This window comes from Magnolia sinica, chromosome 2, assembly GCF_029962835.1.
Source record: "Magnolia sinica isolate HGM2019 chromosome 2, MsV1, whole genome shotgun sequence".
In the NCBI taxonomy this organism is placed as follows: domain Eukaryota; kingdom Viridiplantae; phylum Streptophyta; class Magnoliopsida; order Magnoliales; family Magnoliaceae; genus Magnolia; species Magnolia sinica.
In genome coordinates this window covers 10,408,005-10,419,928 of record NC_080574.1, presented here as the reverse complement: position 1 = coordinate 10,419,928, position 11,924 = coordinate 10,408,005, and the positions used below count along the sequence as shown (strand labels likewise).

The window sequence follows — 11,924 nt, the reverse complement described above, 5'->3', positions numbered from 1 at the left end:
CTACGCTACAAAAAAAATGAAAAATAGACCATAATAATTTTATAAGAAATATGAAAGATAGATTTTTTTTTTTTTTTTTGGTTTTTTTTATGATACTACACACGGTAAAAGGAATTAAATTAAAAAGAACAAAAAAAAAAATAACAAATAGAGAAAGAAAACGTACCAGTGGTACCGAATAGATTATCGTCTGAATGCTTGGATTGAAGAATGAATGCTTCGAATGAAGTGAGGCATGATTGATGATAAGAAGCCTACCGTCTTACGAAAGGACAGCCGATTGGCTGGTGTATCACACATCACATCAGCTGTATAGATGGGGTATTGGCGTCAGCAAGTTCAATGGGTCACATCACGAGGTATGTGTTATATCCAAACCGTCCATCCATTTTGTTAGCTTGTGTTGAGGCTTGAGTCAAAAACTAAGGCAGATTTAAAGGGAGATGTAAAGATCAAGTGGACCACACTCAAAAAGCAGCGAGGGATTAAAGGTTTACCATTGAAACCCTTTTAAGGTAACAGAAGTTTTGGATCAATATGAATTTGATTTTCCTTTTTATCTAGGCATTTCTGACCCTATGAACATATTGGATTGAAAATAAACGTTATTATGGGCCCTACAACTTTTTTAACAGTGAAAATCATTATCTGCTATTTTTGGTGCGGTTCATTTGAGATTTGGATATGATTCATTTCTTGCATAATGTTTTAAAATGATCTTAAAAAATGAATGAACTATGTGGATGTAATAAATGCATCATCGCGGGCCATGTAACTTTGATCTCCTTTGAACCGTTCGTATAACTCGGAGCTTGGAGGAGCGCCGGCGCTCGTCTACGCACGACACGTATCTACACAGCTACCACCAGTCAATCCGCTTCCGAAAGGTATGTACTTGCCAGAAACGGATTGGCTACTCCCCCTGCCACTAGCCCGGTGTTTGGTTTTTGGTTCTCTGTGGGCCCCACCATAATGTATGTGTTTCATCCATTCTGTTCATCCATTTTTGCAGATCATTTTAGGGCTCAATATGATAAACGAGGGAGATTTAGATATCAGGTGGACCACACCACAGGAAAACGATAGTGATTGGATATCCACCATTAAAATCCTCCTAAGGACCACTGTACTTTTTATTTAACATATCTGTTGATTAGGTCATACAGACCCAGATGAAGGGAAAGTACAATTACCAATTTGATCCAAAACTTTTATGACCTCCAAAAGGCTTTTAATGTCAGTCGACGTTGTTTTCAGTAATGTGGTCTACTTGATATTAGGATGTACTTTAAACTTTTTCTCTAATACTATAAAATGATCTATAAAAATAGATGGATGACATGGATGAAGCACATACATCATAGTGGGACTCACAGAGCACCGAACACCAGCCATTTGCTGGTGGCAGGGGGAGTAGCCAATCCGTGTCCGTACTTGCCCAGCGTTTCCCATCACTCGATATGGGCCACACTATCTGATCACCATTAGATGATGAGATTGAGCGAATGATCTGTGAGCATGCCCCACCAACGTGCAATGATCACGTCTCTTTGAAATAGGGTAACCCTCGAGCTGTGGATGCGTATGCAGAATCCAAACCGTAAATCCTCATGTGCACGGAAACGGATTGGCTACTCCCCCTGACACCAGCCAATGGCTGGTGGTCGGTGTTCTGTGGGGCCCACCATGATGTATGTGTTTCATCCATGCCGTCAATCTATTTTTACAGATCACTTTATGGTAAGAGACCAAAAATGAGGTATATCACAATCTCAATTGGACCACATTACGGAAAACAGTGTTGAATGAGCCTCGACCATTAAAAACATTTTGGGGACCATAAAAGTTTTGAATCAAGCTGATTTTTGTTTTTTCCCTTCACCTGGGCCTGTATGACCTAATCAACAGATTGGATGTCAAATAAACAGTACAGTGGCCCTTAGGAGGATTTTAATGGTGGATATCCAATCACTATTGTTTTCATGTGGTGTGATCCACCTAAGATTTATATACCTCTCATTTTTAGGATCAAGCCTAAAATGATCTTTAAAAATGGATGAACGGAGTGGATGAAACACAAACATCATGGTGGGGCCCACACAGCACCGACCATCAGCCACGGCGCTGGTGTCAGGGGGAGTAGCCAATCCGTTTCCCATGTCCACCGCACATCCCAAGAACCATTCCCATGAAAAAACCTAAGATGGGACTCACCATAGGGAGTACAATCATGCCAACAACTGATATATTCAATTGTTGTGGCCCACCTAAATACTGTAATGGCTTGGATTTCCCTGTGTAACTTATTACTGGTGGGTCTCACATGATGACTCGGTTGGATGTTATGTACATAACACGTTGATCATCCGGAGGAATTTACGGTGGACGTCCCCCTCCCAAGTTGTTCCTTCGGTGTGGTCCAGCTGATTAACTACTTACGCTGGATTTTGGAATCTAAACATACCGTTTAGGGGCACATCTTATGGACGGGTTGGATGGCACTCACACATCTCAGTTGGGCCCACACATCTCGAAGGTACGGTAATTACCAAGCGATCAGACGCATTTGATCATTCTCCCCACACTGCCCATGTACCAGAGATCCGAGTTGATTATAAGATGGACCCCACACTGCAGATTCCCTTGGAGGAAATCAAGTCCCTATTCATCTGATCGGTCCCCACCCGATGAACGGCTTGGATCTCGCTTAATGACAAGTCTCGAAGCGAGTTCACTCATTGAGGCTGTCTAGCAAAAGCCCCCCACAACAAAACCACTCTTTCGTGGCAAACCCAACCTCTCCACAATGGAAGGCGTTTATGTGATAGAGACGTCTCTGTCATAGTACGATCAATCTAATTCAATGCTACACGTGGCTGCGTGTGGACAGATCAAGAACGTCAGCATGTAGATGGATGGCCCATGGTTTAAAAACCGCGTTACCGCATCACAACGCCGCTGCACCTGCCTGCTCTTCAATTGAATACACCCTAACGTCACCATTAATGCAAATTTACAAGTGGGCCATCTATAAAACCAGCTCAAACCCTGATTGATAAACATATACGGCCCAAAATCAAAGCATCACACTCATCATGTCATTAGCTGTATTTCGGTTATTTTGCAGAAGATGATTCATTTGTGTTTTTTTAACCTCTTATGGTACAAGCCACTGGACCCAGGCAACGCACGTGTGGCTCCTCCATTTCGGAAGCGGATTGGCTGGTGTGTTGAGGTCACCAAGTTCCGTGGGTCTCACCATGGGGTAAGTGTTATATCCCAACCATCTTTCTATTTCACAGGATCTTCTTAGGGGTTAACCCCAAGAGCCCAAAAATAAGACAGATTTAAAAATCAAATGAACCGCACTTCAGAAAGTAGTAGGATATTGAACGTGCGCCATTGAGACTTTTCTTGGGGAGCGGAAAGTTTGGATCAATACGACATTTGTTTCTTTCTTTTTTTTCATCCGTGTTTGTGTGACTTTTTGAACAGATTTGATGAAAAACAAAAAATATCATGATAAGCCTCATGAACGGTTCAACTATAGGAATCATTGTCCCATTGATATTTGTGATATGGTTCACTTCAGATTTGTATATAAATCCTGTATAGATATAACAAATACATCATGTTGAACTCATAAAATTTTGATTTCTTTCTATAGTTGGTACCACTCCACTATTGCTGGGGGAAACGGATTGGCTACTTCCCAGAAGCCATCCTCGTGACTGGTGGTCGGTGCTCAGTGGGCTCCACCTAATATATGTATTTAATCCATTTTGCTCCTCCATTTTCAAAGATCATTTCAACGCCATAGGAAAACAATAGTGATCGGATAACCATCATTTAAATCCTACAAAGGCCCATTGTACTGTTTATTTGACATTCAATCTGTTGATTAGATCGTAAAGAACCAGATGACGGGAGAAAACAAAGATCAGATTGATCCAATACTTTTATGGGACCCAAATTTTTTTTAAAATGGTTGACGTTCATTTAACACTGTTTCCTGTAACGTGGACCACTTGAGACTGGAATATACCTCATTTTTTATGCAAAATGATAAAATAATATAGAAAAATCGATTGACAGCATTGATGAAACACATATATCATGGTGGGGCCCACAGGGCACCGACCACTAGCCATTGGCTGGTGGCAGGGGGAGTAGCCAATCCGTTTCCATTGCCGGGGGAGCGGATGGGACGCGGATTTCCTGCGAAAGCCTTTCGCAGGAGGATCCTGCGCTAGAAATCTAGGTGGGGACCCACCGTAATGGTCATGAGAAATCTACACCGTCCATCCGTTTTTTGAACTCATTTAAGTATTTGAAACCAAAATTTAGATGGATGCAATATTCAAGTGGGCCTCACTAAAGGAAAAGGTGGGTAAGGAAATTTCTATTGTTAAAAACTCCCTGGGTCAACAGTGATGTTTACATGCCATCCATACCGTTCATAATGTCATTACTGCTGGGATGAACTGAAAACATAAATATTAGACTGATTCAAAACTTCTCCATGAATATTTCAACCGTGGAAGTTTAATCCTCCCGTTTTCAGCCCACTTGAGTATTGGATCCGGATAGTTTTTGGTCCCATGGCCTAAAATAATGTCACAAAACTGATGGACGGGGTGAATTTCTCACAAACATCACAGAGTTCCCCACCTAGGTTTCCAGCGCAGGAACCTCCTGCGAAAGGCTTTCGCAGGAAATCCGCGTCCGAGCGGATGGGCTGGCGTACCATACACCACCGAACTGGCTGGTGTGCTGACGACACAAAGTTCTGTGGGTCCCTCTATTATGTATGTGTTATATCCAAACCGTCCATCCATTCAGTGATCTAGTTTTAAGGCTTGAAAAGAAAAACAAAGCAGATCCAATGATCAAATGGACCACACTGCAAAAAGCCGCTGAGGATTGAACCTTTACCATTGAAACAGTTTTGGGTCTCAGAAGTTTTGGATCAATATGATATCTTGTTTCCCTCTTCATCCATGTCAGTGTGAACGTATGAACAGATTGGATGGAAAATAAATGTTACGGTGAGTCTTACTAATGTTTTAGTGGTGAGAATCATTCTCCACACTGCTATTTATGGTGTGGTTCACTTGAGAATTGGTTACGAATCATTCTTGAAATCATGCTCTAAAATGATCTTACAAAATGGATGAACGGTGGATATACTAAATAGATCATTGTCGGGGCCTCTATAACTTTGATCTCCTTTGAACCGCTCGTACAGCTGCGAACTCGAGGAGCGTCAGCGCTCGTCTTCGCACGACGTACACACCAGCAAGGTCGGTGGTGTTGGACCAGCGAAGTCGGTGGTGTGGGTAACAGCATCTAATCTCTTCCATTTCACACATGCCTCCTTCGCGTCAACCGAGTCGTCGGTGACAACTCATTTGGTGATCCGGAAGTCTACTTTTCATACACTTCTTTGGATTAATTTGATACTCTGGCAGATCATGTCGCTTGATACGCGGTCACTCCGACGATCAAATAAAACAATCCTAACCTCTTATTAATTCAGATGACGAAATAAGCGTAATCTTCTGTTCATGTTACATGGTACATCCGAGCTGCGTCTCATAGTTTGGACAGTTTCACTTGAATTACGGGTAGGCCATTACGCAATATATGCCTGCGTATCATTCATCACGCTGCCGGAGTATCAAACCTCCCTCTCCTCACTTTAACCTTTTCCTCCCTCCGTGGCACTGCATGAACACTAACCACGAAAACGCCCCAACACCGACCACGCCTTTGGCACGGAGCGATCTGCTGACAGCAGCCGAATCTCGTCGGCTCGGCTGCGCGCTAGCCGGCTCAACCAGATTCCGTACAATCTCTGTTGTTTTCCTTTTTGTTTATTTTAAATTTCCTTTCTTACGACTCCATAACGAAGGGCCTTATTTTTTCAAGGAATGCTATTTGCACCCAAAAATTGATAGTTACAACACCTACAAGGGCAATTCAGTCTCAATAACTCGTTTTCCATAGCAGAAACATAACCAAGGGCCCTATTTTTTGAAGGAATACTATTTCTACCCAAAAATTGATAGTTACAACACCTACAAGGGCAATTCAGTGACAATAGCTCGTTTTCCAGAGTCTATTTCTGCTCTCATCACTGACTAAAATCACATTTGGAGGGGTGAAACTATCAATTTTAGTAGTCGAAATATCAGTCCTCTTGGAAAAGAGAAGGCCTCAAGTACAACCGGTTGTACCAAAGGTCATAGTCCACCCAGTGGGTAACTTTTAACTTATTAAGTTCATGGAGCATCCAATCCGTTCAATTGATTGGAACACTCATTAGGAATAATTTAGGATCCATCAAATCATCAAGCAGACCACAATTATATTTTTCTATTTATCAACGGCTATATACTATTCCTACGGTATGAATCACTTGATGAGTGGATATGTCTTATTTTTTTACTATGTGATAAAAATGGTGATTCCAACCTATTAGGATGATTGGATTTCACAAGAAACTAAAACTTTGGAAGTTATCCGCTGATGGACCAAAAACTGTGGTCCAACCTGTTGGACTTCAGACCTCCTTTTAAAAAATACTGTTAGATTATTTTATTATTGTATATATATTATACAATAATCGGTTTTCAGTTTATACGAGCGGGACGGACGTTTCAGCGATCGACACTGTTGGTTTGATGCGCCACACGGTGGATAGCTTACACAAAAAAATAAAAAAATAAAATTAAAAATTAAAAATTAAAAGATGCGTAGATCCTGGATATAAAACATTTTTTCATCAACTGATTGAATGGAAACCATCGATGCATTTTTTTCTCCATCAAAATCACTGGGGGAAATGATATCAACGGTGTGGATCACTTGTACAAAATGAAAACCAGGACGGTACTGCGCATTCACTCCGCCCGAGAATTGTATAATACCTCGATTCTGTGAAGAGATATATAATACTCCAGCTGTTTATGACGCTTGATAAGTCGGCAAGTATAAACTGTTCACATGTCAGATACTAACTCCGATAAAACAGACTAGAACGTGTAGTCTACTGTCGCATAAGTCACAATCCCATTTTTAGATTTGTTGAATAATACAAAACCTCTTAGTCGTGGAAATTCGACTGTGTAAATAGGCCATTAGATGTTTTCATTTTAAACGTCCAATAACTGTCAAGCGATCCGATAATTAGATAATTAAATAAGATTAATTTTTATTTTATAAAATACATACTCTGGGTAACATAATTTGGACAGTTTAATTTTACCATTATTATACGTGTTTGCAAGTTATAAGGAATTCCTAAGCGACTGTGTATCATCTCTCATGCTCCGGTAGAGTATAAAAGTTTTTCTCCTATTCCATGCTACTTTTCCCACCACCAATGCGCGCGCTCTCTCTCCTGCGATCCCAAAAATATCTCCGCCCGTGGCAACGCACGTACAAACCGGTTATCACCAGTCACCCCGCATTTCCATTTCCATTCCATGTTCATTTCATTTCATTTCATTTAACCGGAGTCAGCATCTAACCCCACATCTAACTCAGGCAGGTTTATTTATAGAGAGAGAAAGAATCGCCAGCGGGTCGTGAAAGAGAAGCCATGACATAATGATATCAGCCTCGCTGGCCTTTTACTACTCTCTCTTTCTCTCTCTAAGAAATTCCCATTGAAAATGGCTGTATCGATTGATTGAGCAATGATCAAATAGAGAAAGAAAGAAGAAGAAGGGAGAGAGATAGAGAGAGCGTATTCTACTGATTTTGGTCCGTTGGATCTTTTTTCTTTTTCGTTTCTTTCTGGTGGGGGTTTGATGGGATCTGAAGGAGGAGAAGAGGTGGGGAAGAATGAAAAAGATGGTGAAAGAACGAGCAGTATATGGCAGTCTTCCAGACAGCTGTGGGCGCTGTTGCTGCTCTCAGCTTGCTTTAAGCACGAGAGTAGCTGCCCTTCCATGGTTTTTCTCACATAACGGAAGAGCTGTTGCTGCTTGCTTTCTTTTCTTCTCCAACTGTCACTGAGCTAAGAAAAAGAAGCACAAGTGAGGGAGAGATCTTTCAGCTGTTTTGGGTTTTTAGGTTTTGTAGGGGAGCTTTTGTTTTTCTTTTTTTCTTCACAGACATGAAGCGGTTGGGTAGCTCTGATTCCTTGGGTGCTATGATTCCTGTCTGTACATCTGCAGGTAATCTTGATTACCCTTAAAATGCTTTTATATATATATATATATATATTGAAATTTAAAGCAGAAGAAGAAAAGATATATTAGATGGATGGAATTTTCTCTTTTAAATGAGAAAAGAGTAGCTTTTATGGAGTAGTACATCCATTTGACATTTTTCTTTTAATTTTCAATCTAATCGGGACCGTTTATCCAGTGGCCCCTGAAATGAAAGGTCCATTTTTATTTATATTTTTTTCAAAATCACATATAACAATCCATCTCGTCCGTATCACTTTTCTGAATTTCTACCGTAATGAGCTTATGATCAGACAGCTGTAGCTAGGATCATAGGATCTATGCATATTTGGACAATTGGACTGTGTATACTCGGAAGATTACATTGTAACGTGGCAGGATTATGCGTCCATCTTGACCGTCTATCTCGTGGGCCCTGTTATTGATGGTCCTTTCTTTAAAATAATACGTGTCATACGATCCTATCGCTTGTTTTTCCTCATTTTTCAGCACTTCATGGTGGCTAATAGCCTTTTCTTGTTTCAATCCGTTGCGTTGAAGTTCGCTGATTAGATTGATAGGATCATCCGAGCTATTTTTCTTTGAATTTATACCATCCGTAGTACGACACTAGATGGAAGGTCCTGATTGATGCATTCACCTTCAACGTGCGCTATGGAGAGACGGCATCTAGTACACTCCGGTTCTTCCAGCGCTACGTTATCTTCTTATCGCCTGTAGGGCAAGAATATGAATCAATCAGGGCCGTCCATCTAATGGTCTCTATCTTGATTGACTCGTGTTTTGAAAATCACCCTAATTAGACAATCCTGTCCATCACATTTCTTCAATTTCCGTTGATGAAAGGTTGGTTACTAATTACTTCATTTGACACCGTCCCTTTGAAAGCCACCTATCAGGATCGGGTGGATAGGATCAGTTCCATCCATCCAAACTAGGGGCAACTAGATGGACGGATCCGATTGATTCTTATCTATACCACTTGTGACCATCCAAATTCCCTTGAAGTGATATATGCACCCAACCTAAATTCTGACACATCCTTTCTTTACATTTTTGGTATTCTACTGATACAACTTTGAATTGATGAAATTTGGAATTTCCATCAGCTTAATTTGAAAATAAATAGAATTTAGGAATTAAAAAAAATAAAAAAATCAATACAAGCTGTTTATATTCATTTCTCATTGAAATTTAAATGGATTTTAGTCTGATTCTCTATAATTTTGCTTATTAGAAGAGAAAATTTCAAGCGGCAGCAGCGTTTACAACAGGGGCTATCAACCCATGCTAGATGGCTTGGAAGAAGAGGATTGCGCGGAGGAAACCGGCCATATAGCCGAGAAGAAGCGGCGACTGAGTGTTGAGCAGGTGAAGGCATTGGAGAAGAACTTCGAGGTTGAGAACAAGCTCGAGCCGGAGCGGAAGGTGAAGCTCGCCCAAGAGCTTGGCTTGCAGCCACGGCAGGTTGCTGTGTGGTTTCAGAACCGGCGAGCTCGTTGGAAGACCAAGCAATTGGAGAGAGATTACGGCCTTTTGAAAGCAAATTACGAAGAGCTGAAGGTCAATTACGACACTCTCAGCCATGACAAGGAATCTCTGTTGGCGGAGGTTGGTTCGTCTCCTGCAATTTTTGTGAATTCCGATTGTAAGATATCTGAGTTGGACTGGATCTGAATTGGGTTTTCTTTGTTCTGATGTTTGCAGATCAGAGAGCTGAAATCGAAGCTCAAGGAAGGAAGTATGGAGAACGAGCGCCCAATCAAAGAGGAGATTGTCCAGTCGGAATCCGAAAACAAGGCTTCCGAGCAGCAGAGTCAGATCTCTGCTGCGATCGGCGGACCAGATAATGCGACTGCCGATCAGAGTCTAGACCATTACGGTGGACTGTTTGGAGAATTCAAAGATGGGTCGTCAGATAGCAGCGATTCAAGCGCGATCCTGACTGACGATAACAGCCCTCACAGCACAAATTCCTCTGGGGTTCCCCCTCAGATGACCACCGCATCGCCGGCATCAGGGCCCCTCAGGTTCGACATCTCAAGTTCTTCCACTTCGTCATCGAATTCATTGCCGAATTGCCTGCAATTCTCAGATCTGAGGTTATCAACAAATGCCCAGAAGGCATATTATCATCAGTTCTTGAGGATGGATGAACCCAGTTTCTTGACTGGGGAGGAGCCCTGCGATTTCTTCTCTGATGAACAAGCTCCCACTCTTTCATGGTACTGTTCTGAGCCATGGAATTGAACTGAAAAAGAGAGAGAGAGAGAGAGAGAGAGTAAAAGGCAATAAAGAAAATTGGGAGGGGAGAATGGGAAGAGAAGTAAAGTGTGAGGGGGCATTTTGTAAAATGCAAATGTATGTAGCTTCTTGTTATGTCTTTGTATAAAGGGAAAAAAAAAAAAAAAAAAAAAACAGTGCTGGAAAGAGAATCTCCAACGCAGAGAAAGAGAGGTGGAATAAGGCAAAAGAACAAAAAGAGAGAAGTGGAGTTCCTGAAACAAAACATGGAAATTTCGAAGAGAGAGAGAGGGAGAAGGGGTTTCACGTGGGTATGGGGTAAGGGATGATGACGTTGCCTCCAGTAAGGAAGCAGTGCCATTGCTTTTGGGTGCTACTGTGATTAAAGAAAACCAAGAATCATGTACTATCCCTTTTAAATTCAGGATCTTGTTTCCACATTTTTGCACCCGAAAATGGCAAACCATGGAAAGCTGACGGGTGGGCCCGGATCTCAATTGCTCATCGCCATATGATTGATTGATGGCCACGATGATAATTATCAACGGTACGAATTTGTCTGAATTGGTGCAATGGGCCCCATGTCGTTGATAGAATGGAATGTTAGTGGAGCCAAACCCAATTACTTGGGATAAGGCTTAGATGGCTATGATTTTGATGATGATTAAGGTAATTTGGAGCCATCTATATCCACCGATTGAGACAGTTGCTTAATAATCTCTACCACCTCGTGTGAGGCCATCGTGATGTGTGTATGACGGTCAATCCGTACATTCTAGGCCCACCTGCCTCCTGATGAGATATCTCCAAGAGCCCAAAAATTAGGGCACCAGTTGCCTGCTCCACCACCTACAGGATGTTCCTGCAATTGGATACTAGCTGGGCGCCTACTGAGAAATCCACCCTCGCCAGCTTCTCCAGCTAATGTTAGGACATGATCTTAAAAAGGAGGCAGATCGGAAACTCTAGTGGACCACACTACAGGAACGAGTGGGCATGGAACGATCACCTTATGAATGGTTTGGATGGCACATGAACATCAAGGTGGGCCCTGGCATTTCCATCCTCACTGTTTCCTGCGATGTGGGCATGTGGCTTACTTTTTGAATCATATGCAAAAATGAGATGGGGAAATTATGACGGTACAAAGCTCAGGTGGGACCCATCCTCTAAATATCTCGGAAAGCCTCTAAAGTCAAGTGGCGTGTCTCGAATTCTTGAGTGCCCTGATTTTAGGTGTGTCCATTCATCATGGCAGGGTGCATCTTCTGAATGGTATAGATAGAATATACAAAATGCAGTGGGGCCCACTCAAGCAGAAGATTTAATGGTTGGCATCCCTAACCCGACAGCTATACGTGGTGTGACCCACCTTTGTTTTTGGTGGGGCTGATTTCTGGGATACGTGATGAACCTGAAAGGAAGCATCTTCTGGTCAGATGACTTTTAGCCCTACATCAAGGTGGGCCCCACGCTTTT

At 41.9% G+C, this 11,924-nt stretch overlaps 1 protein-coding gene and 1 long non-coding RNA gene across 3 annotated transcripts; one reads left to right on the top strand and one right to left on the bottom strand.

The window, feature by feature from the left end:
* The first annotated feature begins 7,588 nt into the window (after positions 1-7,588).
* LOC131234482 (homeobox-leucine zipper protein ATHB-6-like) lies at positions 7,589-10,885 on the top strand. 2 transcript variants are annotated; one of them, XM_058231406.1, is made up of 3 exons: positions 7,589-8,186; positions 9,442-9,812; positions 9,909-10,885. In XM_058231406.1, exons 1-3 carry the CDS (start codon positions 8,126-8,128, stop codon positions 10,449-10,451), a joined length of 975 nt encoding a protein of 324 aa, XP_058087389.1. In that variant the 5' UTR covers positions 7,589-8,125; the 3' UTR covers positions 10,452-10,885. The 2 variants fall into 2 exon arrangements, with proteins under 2 accessions (XP_058087389.1, XP_058087381.1); XM_058231398.1 differs by having other exon boundaries at positions 7,590-8,186; positions 9,439-9,812.
* Positions 8,455-8,794, bottom strand: LOC131234492 (uncharacterized). The gene is made up of 2 exons (XR_009165725.1): positions 8,659-8,794; positions 8,455-8,602 (listed from the first exon to the last, which is right to left on the bottom strand). It is a non-coding gene; the product is annotated as an uncharacterized LOC131234492 (long non-coding RNA).
* Positions 10,886-11,924: the final 1,039 nt, after the last annotated feature.

What these genes read in the sequence shown, in the direction of transcription:
- LOC131234482 (XM_058231398.1), top strand. Translation starts at nt 8,126, where the DNA reads ATGAAGCGGTTGGGTAGCTCTGATTCCTTGGGTGCTATGATTCCTGTC. An exon ending in TCCTGTCTGTACATCTGCAG is followed by an intron (nt 8,187 to 9,438) that starts GTAATCTTGATT and finishes TTTGCTTATTAG; the next exon opens with AAGAGAAAATTTCAAGCGGC. An exon ending in AGGAATCTCTGTTGGCGGAG is followed by an intron (nt 9,813 to 9,908) that starts GTTGGTTCGTCT and finishes TGATGTTTGCAG; the next exon opens with ATCAGAGAGCTGAAATCGAA.